Here is an 18,331-nt window from a genome sequence, read left to right as displayed (position 1 = left end):
ATGACTATAGCGACGTTGGCCGCGTCCGTGGCCGACAACCGGTGTGTCCCACCTGCAAGAGGAGGAGGGCGTGCTCTGCCCCCGCTCCTGTTGCCATAGGGTGCTGTGTCGCGCTGCTGCCGCACGTGGGTGGCCGAAGCCCACGTACGCCGCAAAACGCGGACGTCCCCGCGCAGCCGGAGGGGCGGGCGGTGGGCGCGGCCGCGGCGGCCGTTGCGGGGGGCGGGAGTTTTGAACGGCGGCGCCGTTGAGGAGGATGCGGCGGTGGCGCCTGCCGGGTGCCGGTGGTGAGGAGCCGGTGAGCCGCGGGCGTCCCTCACCCCGCGGGCAGGCGGGCGGGCGGCTGCGGGGCCGGGCGGGGAGGCGGTGTGGGGCAGGGGTGGCGGCGGTGGCGGCGGCGCCGGGGAAGGCAAGGCAAGGCAAGGCAAGGCAAGGCAAGGCAAGGCAAGGCGCCCGCCCGCCCGCGGCCCGGCGTTGCTCCGCCGCGGGGCCTGGCGCAGGTGCCGTCCGTTAAAGGCTCAGGCCGACCAGCGCCCGTTCCTGCTGCGAGCGGACGGCCACTCGCAGCTCGGGGAGCGGTGTGCCGGGCGCTGCCCGGCTTCGGGCGGCCCTCAGTGGGCGGGAGCCTGCGCTGCCCCTGAGCCCGGCGTGTCCGTTCCGGCTGCGGACTACCTGGAGAATGGAGCTGGAGAATGGCCCCCGTGGCAGCCTGCTTTACGTGACCGAGCCGGCCCCCGCTCGGGCGGGGTAGCGGCCCGGGTTGGATGCGGTAAAGCAGCCCTCCAAGCGGAGGCGTGCTGGGGACAGGGGCAGCCGGTTAGCTGCCCGGACAGAGGTGACGCTGCTTTGATGGGCTGAGCTCCCTGCTCACCCTTTTCAGGGTCGCGGGTCGTGAAGCCAATCCTTTCTAGTTATTTATTAATGAGGTTTTTTTAAACCTCGAATCGCTTATAAACCTGAGTTAGTTGAACTCAACTGTGTCTGTAAGGCTATTGCTGTCAATTGCAACAAATACTCGTTCCTGTGTGTAGCTAGAAAAGTCCCCAAGCTAGTATCTTGACTTCACAGCCTCTGCTTTAGAAGAATACTTGCTGTCTGACTACTTGCTTATTTTAAATAAATATAGTAAAACTTTGGGGTTTAGATTTAAGTCTCTGTGATAATAAATCAAAAGTGTACCTTGGAATAAGGTTCTGAAAGCTTGTATTTAAGATATCAGTTAAATAAAACTTCCATTTGTTCTGCCTTCAGCAGTATCCATATCATTCTTCTTAACTGCTGTTGTTGGATTTCTTTTTGTCTGTTTTGTGACTCCATCACTTACATAAAACTATAAATCCTTTAAAATTTCCTATATTCTAGGTACACTTAGGTGGGGAATACAAGGACTCTTTCTGAAAGCATTGCTTAGGCCATGGGGCTATGAGTATGGGGCTGAAAATCTCAGCAGCCGTTAGTAATCTTGTCTGGGTTATGCTGCCATTGGTGGGGGAAGGATGGAGACCACAAGGGAAACAGTGCATTAGTAGACACCATATGGCAAAACAGTGCTGTGTCATTCCTCCAAGTCCAGATGGTGTGCTCGTATTTTTAGAAGGAACTGGAGAAAAAAAAAGCTGACCAGTTTTTTTTTGGTAGAGATGAAGAACTTCATATGTTCCAAATCAGGCTGCTAAGTCATTCCTTCAGATGAGATTTATAGGTGCAATTATTAAAGCCCAACAACCATTTAATGCTAGTCCAGAATATTTTATGTGAGCCTGGCTGAGATGTAGCACGGACTAAATCCTTGTGTAGTTCTGAAAGTCGTGGTACTGATACATTTAGATGCCCCAAACTAGGAAAGTTTATGTGCTCACCATAGTTACGTACCAGGTGATAGACCTGGAGAGGAGCTGCAGTCTGTGCTGTGTTAGTGCAGAGGCCTGTTACCCTGGGAAATGTTAGGGGGAATTTCACCTCTTCTGAGGTGAAATTCAGCTTTGTAACTGCTGATGTATTAGTTTAGGCTCAAAGAATGAGTAATTATTTCTTAGGGGCAGCTGTGGGCCTTGCTTAGCTTTTCATAGCCGTGTAAGATTTGCCTCAGAATAAAAGAAGATTGATGAAAGCTATTTGCTTCTCCTTTCCTTCAGGGATGAGAGCTGAGAAAAAGTGTGGATAGAGAAGCAGGTGCTGGGGATGTGGAGATGTTGGTGCACTGCTTTATCCTGCACTGGTTGGGGTTGAAAATTTGGATAGCAAAACCATGAGGGGGGAAACTGGGGTAGTCTGTTGGTGTCATACTGGGTCCCAGGCCTTTGTATATCGACTATAGGGAATACCAGCAGAACTTCTATGGAAAACATCTCTGATGTGAGCGTTGGGAGCTATTCACCACCAAACAACCCACTGGTGCCAGAGGGCTGGTGTCATGGTAACCTGTGCACGTCACAAACGTTTCTCATGGGGTCTCAGATCAGAGTTCTTAGTTTCTGGAGAGTCCTCTCTACTTTATTAGTGTCCTCCTTCATGGTGGTGTCTAGTCATCATCTGTGTTCTCACCAGGTGACTTAATTGTCTTAAACACTGACAAATTCAGTAGAACATGTATTTGTCCTGCTTTGCCTGGCCTTTATCATCTTGGGGGGAACCTACCTCCTTTATTACCCAAGGAAAATGAGAAACTGTGTCTGTGTACATGGGCCTAGCGCCTTGCTGGCTCTTGATGTAGGGCAGAAGAAGCTTCTGTATAGCTCTCAGTCCCATTTTAACAACAAGTTGCTGTTTGTAGCAGAAGAGGTGGGAAATGGAATGAGAGGCTTATACTGCTGAAGGGATCTGATAGCCTCTGGGTTTTTATAATAGTGTTATGAGGTGGCTGGGAATTGGCTCTGTTTCAGATGTTGTGTAGTGGAGTATTACAACTTGAGCATGTTGCTGTGCTGGTGCTGAGTGTGGCTTATAGACTAGAGTTGCTTTTCCTTTAGGGTAACAAAGAGGGGTGGTTTGGAAGGAGAAATGCTCTGTGAGCAGGTGGAACAGCAGCCGAAACATGTATCTTTACGTTATGGCATCAGGCCTTCAAAAACAATAAAACCCACTCCTGCAAAGCTGGGGGGCAATGGGTGGTGACTAGTGAGCTTCCACCTGCCTCTTGTGACTGCTATAAAGGATCACTTTCTCATGTTGAAGGCAGCTAATGACAGAGTGAGTCCCAAATAAAGAAGAAGATCGTCTGCATTGCCCCTTTCATGGGTTCTGGATTTCTCAGGTACTTGAGTTGTGGGGAAATCAGCTCCCTCTTATTTCTATCCTGATTAGATGCTTGAGGGAGAGCAGTTGCCAGTACTTTTCTATCAGCTGAAAGACTGAGCTTGTAAATTCAAATTATTGCACCATGAGTTTCAGTCAATTGCTTATAGATCCATCCCCAAAGCACTTGCTGTGAGTTCAGTTGCACTATAAAACTGAAAACTGACACGATGCTTTTAATTCCAGAGGTAGTTGGGACACTCTTGCTCAGTGTTGAAAAAGCTTCACTCATCACTGACTTGCAATGTATTTGCAATGCAACCCTGCAATACAGTGGCAACACTCTGTTTTTTATGAGTTGGAAATATTTGGTTTGGCCAGGGATGGCCACATAATAAGGACGTGTGTATCAGACTCATCAGTGGCATCTAGCACACCTTTGGGAGACAGCAAACTGCTTGTGATCCTTCACCTTAGTTATCTGCTGGCTTGGTATGGATTGACCTCTTTGAAGTGGCAAGTCAGGAATAATGCACATTTATAAATGTTTGTTTTTTCTGAAAGTAGGCAGGAAAAAATTGACTTCCCAGAAGTTTTTATAATACCTTAAAAAACCCTACTCCTTCAAAAAAAAGAGTGATGCAGAATTCTAGGGACTCGTCAGGCAAGTCTGTCTTATTTCATGCTTTTGAATGAAAAGTGTGCGTGGCTGTGCCATCAGGCAAGGCATGGTCCTTGTGTAGTATTGAAGCTACTACAGCTGCCTGACTTTCAGTTCATGGCCTGAAACAGTCAAGTATTGCAATATTATCCTTTTTTTGCTTCTGGTGTTACCTGAACTTTATATCAACCACAAGTGAAAGAAATGCATTTTTTAACCCTTTTCAAGATGGCCGAAGAAGTAATGAGATTGAATTCCTGATTTAAAATATTTCAGATGTTTTCCTGAGTTTAGAGTTTATTTTAGTAGGAGTTGTGGGGAAATCAGTTTATTTTTCAGTTTATTATATTTCAGTTTATTATATTTCAGTTTATTAGAGTTTATTTTTACCACTGTAAAAAGTGGAATGTTAATTTATAAGCTTTGTTCAGTTAGACCTCTCAATGACCATATGAGGGGACCATATGTTATTATCCTATGAGTGACGCATTGAGACACATAAATTTTTAGTAACTTTCAGATGCTACGGTGAGTTAATATTACTACTCGGTTTGGAATTCCCATGTATAATAGGTACAGTGAATCTGTTACATCCTGTGTTTTACTCTTTTGTTCCTGAAGAGAGAACCATCATTTTACATTTAGTAACCATTGTAATGGCTGCATATAACTAAAACCTAGGGTTTTCTATCCCAACTGTGAAATAAGTAGAGCTTGTTAAACATTCAGGATATTGTTAGTTGGATTTTTGTTTAGTCCTTTGTTTGTTTTTTTTTGCATATCTAGGAATGCGACATCCAAGAGAAGATTAACTTTGAAATCCGCATGCGAGAAGGCATCTGTAAGCTACTTGCAGTGAGCACACAAAAAGACCAACTCTTGCAAGCGGTTAAAAACCTGATGGTTTGCAATGCTCGTATACTTGCATACAAGACAGAGCTACAGAACCAAAAAGAAGTGCCGGTCTCGTGCAGAACTGAAGAATGGTGAGTAACAGCTCAAATTCAAATGGAGCATTACGAAGCAGGCTTTGGCTTATGTGAATTCTTAGCAGTCTGTCTAGAAAAGTGGATTTAAACCCTTCCTTCTGTCTTCCCCCATACAAACATACATTACTGCTGCCTTAAAACATTACTTTATAAGACCATTCCAGTATCTTCTTTTTACTTTAAGAAATTAAATGCAAGTTATATTTTTCTGGGTAGATTTTCTTATTGGCATTAAACTAGAATTCAGCATCCGAATATCTGGTAACATAATAGACATATTTTCTTGATTACCTTTAGCATACAAAAAGGTACCTAACCAACTCTGAAGGAACAAAAGAAAACTATCCAAGTCAGAATACACCTATTTCTACTTTTCAGTCTTTCTAGTGTTATTAAGGTCCCTTTAATGATGGAATCATCACGGTTAATTGATACCCTCTGCTGGCCACTTTTGTTAACTACAGCAAAGTAATAAATACAATAAATATGAAGAGAAATCAGTTTAGTTGAAAATATTCTAACATTATAACTCTTGAATGAGCTAAAGTATACGTGGTTTATTTGAATAACGTTATAATTTTTTGCCTCATGGAATACATTTTGGGTGCAATGCTGAGAATCGCGGTGCAGAGACACTATTGCTCTCAGGTTATTGCTTTAATGAAATATTATATTGCAATTTAGCATAGAAACTCTTCGAGTACATGCTTAGCTCCAGTTAATTGTATCTATAGGAACAGTCCTGCTACTTTTTGCTTTCAGAAATGTGGTCTTATAGGAGAAATTTATTGAAGGAAAGGATTGCATTTTCTGACTACATCAACTGTTTATCATGAAAGCTGATTTTGAAAACTAGCACTTATAACTTGTGGTATTCTGTAATTATTGCAGTTGTATTGCTTTTTCGTACTAAGATGAAGACCTTTATAGTGATTCATCTTTTATTTATGTTTTTAATGATGGAATAATATCAAGTATGTATATATGCTGATGTTCTCAACTCCTGGTCTTTGATGTCAGTGACCACAGAGTGGTGATGGCACGCGTCCAGAACAGGGCAGAGGTACTTGGAGATATATCTGAACAGCTGTATTGTCTTCTTACAGTCATAGTTAGCTGTATTGTTTACTTCATTTGTGTCTGTCATGCATTGCTTAGAGTTCTGTCTTCAGGTGTCCTTTGAATTGTCAGTGGAGGTCATTAGAAGAGGTGCATGCTGTAGAGTTATTTCTCTACCATTTAGATCATATCTTTGGTCATTGATAGTGCATTTGCAGTGCTTTTTTCAATATTTGCTCAAGACTGGAATTTGGTTAAAGCTTAATCCAGATGAGATGATGATGGCTGAGAGAGAAAGTTCTAGGGTTTTCAAGTGAATTTTGTCCCTATTTCTTGTTACATGGGTCTGTAATCTGTGAGTTCTGAAGATATTATAATTGCTTCTGGAAGTCAGGATATTGGTAGCAGCTAGAAATTTTCATTTCACCTTATTTGGTTAGGAGTTAGGAGCACTGGCAGATATAAGGAGAGCACTCTATTGTTACTCATTATCTACAGATAGTTTTGATTCAATTTAAGGTTGACCCTGAGATCTACACTCTGGCTACTTAGCAAACTGTCTGCCTACATGTAAAATCACAATATTAACAATGCAACATTTTGTAATTGGTCTCTATTAATAGAGGAGGAGGCAATTCTCTAACCAATAATAGAACTGATAAATTGAGTTGCTTATTCATTGATGTGTACAGAAGGGAAAAAGTTGGTAATGTATTTGATTCTGTTGGAGCTAGAGACAAGGAAGATGAATTTACTTGTCTTTTAATACCCAAGCTTTGGAGTAAAATGTTCTAGGGAATTAAGAAAATTGATGGTGTACCTTCCTTCCAGATTATCCTCAAGAATCTAATGACTCATATCTTAAACCAGAGATACCAAATTTAACTTTAAAGAAAAGCGTTTGAAATGAGCTATAATATGAAAACCCTGACACTTTTTAATGTTTAAAGGGTTGAGTATTAGAAGTCTAAATGCACAGCTCTCAAACCTTGTTTTTCTTCTCTTCTTTTTGGCAGGTCTTCAGAAAATGGGACAAAAGACCGGGTGGCATGCAGAGCAAAGGTTGCTATATCAGGTAAGCGGCTGGGTAGTCACTTAATTATAGGAGATAATTGGCTGGACAGTAACTTGTAATACAAATTATACAAACAAGATGGTATTTTTAAAGTGTGTATGTGGTTCAGGGGCATAAATCCTCTTGTGCTTCAAGGGGACTTGTCCTTTTAAGTCACACACGTGCTTTTGAAGATCCTACCTAGTATTGCCATTTCACAGTGGGAAATACTTTTTTCTGTTTGTCACTAAACACTGAATACATTTCAAAGCTGAATAATGTAAATGTGCTGATAACTTTTTTCTCCCCACAAAGACAAACTTTGATGTGACCATACAATGGTGACCATGCAAATGTTATTTAGTTAATGCAGATTACATTACTACAGCAAAGGTATAGTGGTATGGCTTCAATGCAAACTAGTACCAAGAATATCTAACAGTCATTTCTGGTAGGCTGTTTCCTAGCCTGTTCTCAAACTTCAGCACTATGAATTTATCATTTTGTTTGCCTGTGCCAATAGTGGATGTTCCTACATTCAGCATTCCTGTAGTTGTTCATTGTGGCTGTTCTACTAGCTTTGCTAACAGATCTGTTTGTGCTCCCTGACGTCCTTCATTAAAAATAAAATAGTGTAGGCTAAATAATAAATAAACAAAAAGGGCTCACTACTTAAGCTGTTTAAGTTAATTATGCATATTTTGACATATCTTTAAGCAAGGTAACTTCTAGTAGAAAAGTGATGAGCACATGGTTCAATAATGTTTTCTGCCAGCACAGCTGTTTGCAGGATGTGTCTTTCTTCCTTATGGTAGTTGGATGAAAGCATCTGTTTGCCTGTCTGTGCTGTGGTTGCACCTTTCATTGGATTTATAGAGTTATCTGCAGCGAAGACTTTAAGATCGTATAATACACTTTTGTTATCTTTAGAAAATCAGAGTTGTGTAAGGACTCTATTTTTAGTATGAAAAATTTGTTTAGAATACGAAACATTTAGCTAGTTTCTTTTGATGGGACAAGAGAATAGAAGGGTGAAATACACGACTTCCTATTATGCGCCATCTGTTAATGATTCTGTCCTGTTACTAACATAGTGGTTCTCAAACTGGAGGTTATGGTCCTCAGAAGTATGGCATAGATTGAGGTAAAGAAGAGAAAGAGGCATCAACTATCTCATTGTGAATGGAAGTCTCTGAGTGCTGGGATGCTGCCATGCCTTGCCCCTCTTCAGTTACTTGTGTCAGGAAGCCTAGCCAGGTCCACTTTACAGCAAGAAAGCCTAAATGTTCTTCTTGGCCTCTGCTGAGAGATTTATGCTTTCTATAGATCATCTGTTATTAACTCCTTTTTTCCACTGTGTGTGCGCCTGAGAAGCAGAGACTGGGGTACGTGAGAAGTAATTGTGGGGACAGGCTTGTTCATGCTTGGCAAGGGCAGGAGCCTCTGGGCAAGATACATGATTGGGAGATCCAGAGATGACATTAATACATGCCTCCCTGGTTCCTCCTTGCATTGTCCTCAGACCCATTACCCTGTGTCCATTTAGCATGCCAAATCAGGTCCTGTTTGCTTCCACAGCTGCAGTCTGTTCACATCTCTGATGTCCCATTATTCTTTTTTCCCCTGCCTTTCCCAGTCCTTGTGTAGCACATCGGGCATGCTGCATTTCTTCTCTCTTGCATGCTGACCTTCAGTGGATTTGCAACTGTAGTTGCCCTGCATGTTTGGAAGGCACACGCACGTGTGCACGTGCCTGCCTTGTTGAGAATGCAGTTGCGAATACAAGCAGCGTGAATCAGGAGATGTCGTGACTGAATTGTCTGGGAGAGGTTGGAAATGAGGAGTGAGTGGTAGTCCATGTAATATGACAGGGCATGTAATTTAAGAATTGAAGATATAGAATGGATTTTTTAGGGGAATGCAATCCATCCACTTATAAATATATTAGCATATCATGTGGTTATTACATGCCAGAAGCTTAAACTATTACCAAAAAAAAAAAAAAAAAGTGCGATCATGTGGCCAACACCAAAAGTTCAGGAACAGCTATGCAGGAGTACTGAGGAATGTACTCCTACAGAAAGCAACTGTATGTCAGATACTGTGTGGGGAGTGCATTCCTTAATCCACAGATTTTCACACTTCTATTATTTTTACTTATTTGTCCCCCACGTGTGTGAATAAATTATGTAATTTATGTTATCTTATCAATCAATTATTTTGTCAGAAGACAATACATTAAATGTTGATCAAAAAGCATAATCATAATTTAAAGTAATCTTATAAAGGAATCATTGGCTTTAAATCTTATTAATTGTAGTGCTTGAATGTATCCAATTTGAATCCACACAGATTTACAGCTAATGGTAACTGAAATTAAGGTGTGTGAAAATTGATCTTTGTTTTTGATAAATGGCAGCTCTTTCAATCCAAGAATGAATTGAAAACTGATTTACAAGTATCATGTTAAACTTGTTCAAGCGATTGACTATCTATATCCTGATGATTTTCTGACTAAGGTGTAAATTTTTCAGCTAGCATGATATTGAAAGTGGCATACAGAAGTAGTCTTTAATCTAGTACTCTAATCATTAACAAGACCTATTGAGCGCATTAAAATTGTCATTCAGAGTTTGCCATGATTAAAGATGAAAAAAGGCTTTTATTGTAACTCTATTTTCACATATTTATGTAAATTTAAGACCTTTGTCTTTAGGAAAGAAACATTCTGTGCTTTGTCTCTGACAGAGATAAATACATATATATTTTTTAAGTTTGAGAGAGACTTCTGTAACTTTTAATGAAACTATTTCCATTTCCTTATTTTACAAAACTAACTATTTTTAGAAATGCTTACTATGCAAATGCATCTTTAGAAGTGAAAGGCAGTTTCAGAATGTGGTGACATACTGATTTTTAGGAAGTTGCGGCACTCTAAAGATGTATACTTGGCAGTTCACCGTTGAAAATTCATTAGTTTTCATGAACGCTTAAAAATAGGTGAATTTGCAAGTTTCAAAATTGAAATAACATGTATAATAAGATGTCCCATAATATAATCAAAATTAACTTAAATCTAATTTTTTTATTTAATATAACTTCTGAAACAGAGTGACTATATGCAGTTTCACTTAAATCAACAAGAAATTTTGTGGGTAATACCCTGTAGGAATACATGACAATCTGTTGCTAAAATACCACTACTGTTTTGCATCTTAGCATACTATACGTGGATTTTTCCATCACCCTCATATGAAGGTCAGCTCTGGAGTCAGCAATGCTCCTTTATAACAATATTGAAGATTTTTATCAAAAGACAATTGAGCTAGTGCTGTTCGCTGCTGCCATCATGTGTCACTTAATATATTGCATATACTTTTAAACAACACTGTGTTGTACTTAAGAAACTGACTTTGGATTTATGAAGCCCCCATTGCATTTGTCTTTTAATAAGGGACTAATAAGAAACGTTATGTCTAAACTTGAGTCCTTGAAACTGGAGGAAAATGTCACCCAGTACTGTGTTGGATTGAGTAGATAAATTGGAAAATTTGTTAAAGAAAATTCTCTCCTAATATTAACATGGCAGGCATGACTTAAAATAATGGTTCTGTAATTGCCTCTCTACTGTGGTTCTGATGTAGAAGGATATTTCTGAGTTTAAAAAAAAAATTTTTTTCGAAACTCTTTTTATGCCAACTAAGACAATTCTAACTGGGAATGTGATTACAAGTGATATTTTCTCTGTGGTTAGCAAAACAAGACTTAAGTATTTGCAGTATAAGTATCGCAGTCATTTCCATTAAAACAGGAAGGTTTTCTTCTTGCAGTTGGATGAGTGGTTTCCAGCACAAGGCAAGGAGAGTTTCAGTTTACATCTGTGCATAATAATGGACTCAGAACCTTTGAGTTCTGAGAAAACCTCTCAGAACTACGTTACACAGCCACTCTGAAATGTTATTTCAGGTACTTTCAAATGAGATTTAAAATATTCTTTATCCTAGCATAATTTATAAAAGGAAATGACACTTCAAATTGAACTAATTGATGAATTGTCTTTTGACATGGATAATAAAATTGAAATAGTTATGCTGTGGATTTGGTAGAAGGTCCTGTTACCTCCAGAACATCAGGAAAAGAAACAAGAAACTTTTTGTAATTTGTTTTGATCACAGATCTACCAAATTGACTACAACTTAATTTCCCTGCTTTTTTCTTCCCTTTAGATATTCGAATACCATTAATGTGGAAGGGCTCTGATCACTTCAGCAATAAAGAAAGTATGTAAGATGTAATGAACTCCTGTGATAAGCAATTGCTTATACCTGTAAATTTAAACTGGATGGGGATGTCCATACTCATTTCGACCTCTTCTTTGACCTTTCAGTAGGTCCATATTTTACTGTTTGTTGCATAGCTGCTCTTAACTTGAAGTTGTTAGTTGTAGCAAGTTGAGTTTGTAGTTCTGTATGTTTAAACCCTAGTCTCTAAGAAGTCCTTCTGAGGAGAAATTCCAGAGGTAGTAATAGAAGAGTGTTGTTATTAAATGGATATCTGAGAAACTTCTGATTAAACATGTTGTTCTATGCCTTGTCTACACTTGAGAGAGTATATTGGAGGCTGTTTCCAGTGAGAAATTTAAATGAAAGTTGTCTGTTGGTGTTGAGTGGATTATTGGATAGTCTTCAAGTACATGCATTTTGCTGTGTCATGGAGATTAACCCTAAATCTGTTCCAGCTGTCACCTGGCATTGATTTCACTTTGATTTTCAATAGGGTCAGAGGGGCTAAGCGTGGCAAAATAGTCTAATCCTATATAGTACATTCATAAAATGAGGCAGGCTTTGGATCAAATGTTTGGGGTTTTTTGCTTAGAATAAGTTTTATTAAACAAAATTGTATTTTTACTAACATTTCTGAAGTTGCTAGCACAAACTACCCCTTATTATCAGGAAAAAAATGGTGAGCAGAGGTAGGCATTTTTCCCTCTGCGAATGTTATTCTACTTATACAGCAGCTTTGATAGTTCAATTGTCATAAAATCCTATGATATAAAAGTTATGGTGGGAACAATTTGAGGGCAATTCCTTAGAGGTCCAAATTACCATTTCTTCTACTTTTGTTTACTAGAAGCATTTACTATTGTGATGTGTAATATGGCTAATAAAACATTTCTTTGGCTCTCTCCAGAAACACAGCGCTATGCAGTTTTTTGTTTGTTCAGAATGGGACCTGAGGTTTTTGATACAGAGGTGGCTATTGTGGATAAAGCAATAACAGATATCTGTTTTGAAAATATAACCATATTGTGAGTATAATTTATTTCTGTTGAATGAATTACAAATATTGCTGTTTTCTTTTGAAAGTGGATATGATTATGAATAAGATTTGCTGAGATCCACTAAGTTTTTCTGTGAGCAAAGGAATCAGTAGAGGTCCTGTTAATTTCAGTGGATGGTGGATCCCCACCTCTGGAAGGTTGGTTTTCATGTACAAAATGATGCTGGTTGTAGATGTGCTACTTGAACTGTACTACTTCTCATTTTTGCCATGCTGAAGCATATTTCTTTATATAAAGAGATAAACAAACTTGTACCTCAAGGACAGAATGAAATTAATACTAAAACCTGAAAGCGTTATAAAAGTATAGGCATGAATGTTGCACCCAGTGTTTTAAGTATTATTCTGTACAGTAGGCTACAGTCTCTTTTGATGTTCCCCTAAGTCACAGTTCGCTTAAAACCAGACCTTGTTTTCCACACCTCATGTTCTGTTACGCCTATATGAGCATGTGCTACAGCCACAGTCCTTATAGTTGAAGAATACCAGACAGGAAATTATTCACTTATCTTTAAAAGTAACCTGGAAAAGAGTAGAAAGGTGTTCTCATGTACTTTTTTGTTGCTTTATAATTTTTAAGAGAGTCCTGAGAGGCACTTAAATTTTTTTTTTCCCCCTGCTTTATTTTTTATATTAGCAATTTAGATTCAGTCTCCTGAGGAAGACTGACTGGAAAGCTAGAACTACTGAAAACTTTAAATCAAGCCCCTGAAAACTGAGTGGTTGAGAGAGAGTGGATCTTTAAATCAGATTTTAAACTCTCTTAAACACCTGTTCAAGTTAAGAGTGCAGGCAAAGATTTAAATCTGCTTCTTCAAAGATATGAGACTCGGCCATTATAATTTTCTGTGAAATACTGCAACAAGAGCAGAAAAGGCACTCTAATTTGCCTTGTATCCCCCAAGATAAAGAAAGACTTTTTATAAAAGCCTTTGGGATGATTTCGTTATAGGCATGTGTGTAATGACATGATTTGTACCTGAAAGATGAGGTTAGGCTTCTGGTTTGATGACTAAGCTTGAGAATATGAGAATTGGTAGAATTGAAAACTGAGAAAGCATAGGCTGCAGACAGAAGAACACAGCAGTAGTTAGTGAAGTTATGAATGGCAAATTTTGTTGGTTGTCAGTGAGACAGGATTTTTTTCAGTAATGTGAAGGGGATGGGGTGCGACTAAGATATCTTTAACACAGTTCAATCTGATTTAGGACCATATGCATGGATAGGTTTTCAATCGTGACTTTTGCATAACAGTAGAGGGCAGATTTAAGTATGTTTGAATGTCTTGCCTGTGTGTTTCCATAACATGGGGTTTTTTTTCAGTTTTTAACCTAAATGTTGAATTTCCTGTTTGCAATTGTTTATGGTTATTTATAACATCCATCCCATGACTTAAACACTAAGTTACTGCTGTGTACTCTAGACTTTAATTCCATATTAATGTATGTCTTCACCTGAATCTGATGGCATTCCTTCCCTTGATTAGAAATATACGTTATTTAATATACATAGTAGCAGCAGCATTCCATGGCTGCATACTCAGTTTATTAACGAATGCTCTGAAATTTTCTCCTCCTTCTCTTCAGTGATGAAGCAAGACCAGATTTCCAGGTGAAGGTTGAAGTGTATAGTTGCTGTACAGAGGAGTCTTTATATGTAACAAACACTCCTAAGAAACTAGTAAAGAAGCTTAAAACATCCCTCAGCAAAGCTACAGGGAAGAAGCTCAAAGCTGCGCTGGAAGAAGACAGCACTGAATCCCTTTTGCCTGCTGACCCAGTCATCCAGTAAGCCATATATATTGATAATCTGGTTTTATCATTTTCAAAATAGAAATAAGCCAAATATAATTGTAAATTTTTGGAAAATTGCCAAGAAAGTAATTATTTCTGTACTTACCAGAGTGAAAAAAAATTTACATTTTAAATAGGAAATGAGAAAGTAGGTGTGAATTCCAACCATGTCACTCAGCCTTGGGGCCTGGTTCTGATCTTGAAACACGTGAGTAGGCTATATCCTTCTGCGATACAGGTAGCTGGTAAATCCACTGCTATTGCAAACCCTGTAATATTTTTAGTTTGATCTCTGAAGGAAACCAAGCTTGTGTGATCAGTCTGTCTGTGTCCCTCTGTCCATCTGCCTCTCCTTCTCCCTTTTCCCATTTACTCCCTCCCCCATATTATTTTTGCACCTAGCCGGTTTTGCTTATACTTGACAGACAGGTAGACATATCTGAAAGTTACAAGTTGTGCAAAATAAAGAAGTGTGGTATATAGACAGGAGAAACCTCTCTTGAACCCTCTCTCCTAACGAAGCTGACCGAGCTGTTTGTCATGCCTGGGGTGCATGCTGTGCACGTGGGGGCCATTCCACTTGCTGGCTTTTCAGTAAAACTGTGGACTGTCAAAGGTGCTTTACAGTTACAAGCTGCTTAACAGGAGTTTTCTTAATTGACTTTACCACAGAACATTTTAAATTTTACTTACTGTTTTTCAGTGTTCGTAGAAATAAGTGCTGTTCCCAGTAATTTACCTGTTTCCTTTTAAAAATGATCTTAAGTCTTCCATGCATTTTTTAATGAAGTTAACTGCCTACTAATATTTCCCAGCTACTTTAATTTCATTGGTATTTAAGCAGGCCAAGTATCTAAATTGTAAATACTAATGATATTGATTTTATGTTTTTTAGAAAGCAATTTTTTCAAGGAATTACTTTTTTTTTTTTTGTGGCTGAACAGTAAAGAATCAATGCCTAATTCTTGCCAGGTGTTGAGTGTAATCTTAGTCTAGCTTCATATATCTATTTGCCTGGATTTTAAAAGGAAATGTTCAAGCATATTCTATCTTTGTCAAACTGATATTACTGTACACTGATACTCCTGTTTCAATCAAAAATATACATCCAAGAGATCTTACCCACAGAGCAAAGCAAATTTTATCACTAACTTTCCAGTGTGTTCCACCTAATGACAATGTATCTTTCAGTCTGTATCATCTCAGGTGGCTGTGCTTTCCACAAGCTCCAGTTGGTCGATGACACACTATCATTAGATACAGTTTGTTTCAGATATAACCACTAGCTTATTTGCTGGCCATACTAGCTTGAATATAGATTGCCTGTCTTTTAAGGAAGAAGCATTGGTAGACAATCTAAACAGCTGCCTTCTCCCTTGGGTTTTGCTTTTGGTTTCTCAATTTTAATTGTATTTTGCTTTCCTCCATCTTAAAGTTTGTTGTTTCTACTGTAAATAATCATCTCACAGTGACTGTTACTTTCTTAACAGGGTTAAATGAACAATAATGTGTTTAATAATGGGTTTGCTAGGTGACTAAAAAAGATTCTTGGAAAGAAATGGGTTATTATAGGCAGAAAAGAAGTCAATTTTTTTTTATAGGCTCCCCTTAGGATTTATATTAGTAAGACCTTGGTATGTAGCCCTTATAGAGGGGAAGAGATTGCAAGATTACAAGAGATCTTTCAAGTGTTCCCAGAGAATTTTACCAGTCCAGCAGGTGAAATTAAACTGCAACAAAAAAGGGAACTTTCTGTATTATATGAACATCTTTTCTCTGTAGATTTCATTTGTACAGGCCTTTTTCATTTCAGAGCACACATGGGACAAAGCTCTCCATTTTCCAAAAAGTCTGTGATCCCTCTGTGTTGAACTTCTTGGCTTAGAAATCTCCCTGGTTAGTGAGGAAACTGTCAGCCTTGTAACTTCTTGCAAAAGCTTAGTGACAAAGTGCTTTGAATGGTTGCTTAGGTTGGTTAACTTCAGTTATGCTGATATTCTTTCTACTCTTAATTATCTCTCCATTTCTATACAGTCTTTTGCCTGCTTAATTTTTCAATTCTAGCTTAAGGGGTTTTTTTTTTTTCTTTTCTTTTTAAATTTGTTGTAGAAGGAAAATGTTTAGTGCAGTTATACCATTGAATTCCAGAGTAACTAGGTTGCTCTCTGGATAAATCACTGGAGAGACTCCCTGAAGTGCATGTTTATTCACTTGCAGAACTGGCCTACACATGGACTTGTTGTTACTGCCTTTATGTATTGTCCTGCACTGGGCTGGAGGCACAGCTTTGGTGCCCTATGTTTGAATTGGTAAATTCATAATGATATTTTGATAGAAGTACATAGTCAAATCTAATGGCCTCACTTTTACAGTTGGGTTCTTTTTAGTACCTGAAGGTTGTATTTGTTTTTACCTTCTATTATTTAAGATCTGATTGAAAGGTGAGCATTTTTTTGTGGTGTTTTTTTGTTTGGGTTGGTTTTTTTTTTGACTCACAAATCCTCCACTCTGTGTATCTGGATGAGTGAACTAAGACTGGGATTTCTAACATTGGGATTAATATTCAGGAACAAGTTCTGGAATCTGAGATGTATTCATTAATATGCATCGATAAGAAAGGGCGATATAGTTGCACCTTCCCATGCCAGTGTCTGTGTGGCAACTTCGGTGCCTGTCAGTTGATCAGTAAACAGAATTAACAACAAACCTTTGCCACAGGCATGTTGTGGAGATAAGCTGATTTTTTTTTTTTTTTAATAAAGTTATTACATGGAAAAATACTATAGATATGCAAAGTACTGAATGAGATGCAGCAGGCAGATTATTCTTTCTTATACAAAGAAACTTATTTAAGGCAGTTAGCTAATTCTGTGAAACGTAGAGGCAAAACGTAGTCAACAATCCTGATTAGCCAGTTAAATTTGAAAAATATTTGCAGATAAAACTTTTCTAAACTATATTGCAGCTGGCTGAAAGGAATGACTGTTAATATTTTAGAACGAAAATGTTACTGTGAAGCATATTTTAAAAGTGAAGTAGCTATTTTTTTTGGCAAGGTTGTTGTGGTAATTAGTCATGCTTTAGAAAAAAAGTAACTAAAATCAGCACAGAAGTTTTATCTGTGAGAAGAAACTGAACTTTTTGGTACAGTTTAAATAGAATGGTAATGTATTGCTCAACTGCATGGCAAAACATAATCAGTGGAGAATCTTTTGTTAGGGAACAGTCTAGCACGGAATATATACAAATGCTGATGAGTTTTTGTTCAGATTGCCCTCTTGAAATGTTTCACAGCAGTGGTTCTTCGCCCAGAATGTTATATCGATTTAATTTTCTCTTTATTCCCTTGAGATAGATAGGTAACAGACCTCCCTGCTAACAAACTTGCTACTTTTCCTCCTCCTCTTTCATTAGGGTTAGGGCTAGGTAGGCATCTGCCTTGTTCCTCTGCAGAGTCAAAGATTTTAAAACTGTATGTTCCCACTGTGCTATTAGGAAAAACAACATCTGAGAAATACTATGATAGAAGACTATTTTTTAGTGATGTTAGTTCAGTAGTGTCTTCTCACCTTTTACACCACTAAGCTATCTTATGCTGTACTGAAGATATTTTAAGGATCTTATGCTAAATCCTGTTAGGGAGAGTAGTTAGTGATTTTGAGGGGTTTGTTTTCTTGTGAACTTCGTTTAAACTGCCTTTAGCCAGGTGGAATTCTTACTGCATTGCTGGACTGTAAATCTGTTACTTGGTCTGAAGAGTATTTGGGGGAAAAGGTTAAACATGTACCAAATTTATACTAGTTTATTCCAAGAATTGCATTCCACATGCACTGTGCTGAATTGTAAATGTGATTTTTTTTTTTTTTTTCCCCCCTAGGCAAAATCCAAAACAAAGATATAACATTCTGAAACCTGTAAGCACAATAAGTGACAGAGTCCTTTATGCTACAAAACTGACTGTAGGATTTCTGTACAGATTTCTGCATGTGAAGAATCAAGCTATTAGATACTATTAAAAAAGACATATGTAAACAACTGTTTTATAAAGTGTAGTCTACACAGGCAAAGCAAAAGAGCAGAGCAACATGGAGGAGCAGTATAAAGTCTTTTAATTTTTAACCTATATTTTCAGAGAAAGTTTATGTCATCAGTTGTTCTATTAACTATAGCAATTTTTGAACCTATTACCAAATCTATTTGG

The 18,331-nt window shown here is 38.5% G+C and overlaps 1 protein-coding gene across 7 annotated transcripts in view; it reads left to right on the top strand.

Annotated features, from left to right (window-relative positions):
* Positions 1-200: 200 nt before the first annotated feature.
* RTKN2 (rhotekin 2) overlaps positions 201-18,331 on the top strand; it is a 52,513-nt gene continuing 34,382 nt past the window's right edge. For 6 of the 7 annotated variants that reach the window (XR_012776178.1, XR_012776179.1, XR_012776180.1 and 3 more), the window contains exons 1-6: positions 201-298; positions 4,682-4,881; positions 6,960-7,018; positions 11,224-11,277; positions 12,188-12,305; positions 13,924-14,124. Coding sequence is in view for 4 of the 7 variants with exons in the window: in XM_075505293.1 (XP_075361408.1) it covers positions 257-298; positions 4,682-4,881; positions 6,960-7,018; positions 11,224-11,277; positions 12,188-12,305; positions 13,924-14,124 (674 nt within the window). In the remaining 3 variants the exon portion in view is untranslated. The remainder of the gene's footprint in view (positions 299-4,681; positions 4,882-6,959; positions 7,019-11,223; positions 11,278-12,187; positions 12,306-13,923; positions 14,125-18,331) is intronic. The other variant, XM_075505291.1, reaches the window with a different exon arrangement.

This window comes from Mycteria americana, chromosome 6 (genome assembly GCF_035582795.1).
Source record: "Mycteria americana isolate JAX WOST 10 ecotype Jacksonville Zoo and Gardens chromosome 6, USCA_MyAme_1.0, whole genome shotgun sequence".
Classification (NCBI taxonomy): domain Eukaryota; kingdom Metazoa; phylum Chordata; class Aves; order Ciconiiformes; family Ciconiidae; genus Mycteria; species Mycteria americana.
Note: the sequence above shows the minus strand (reverse complement) of the source record. Positions and strands in the feature narration are given on the sequence as shown.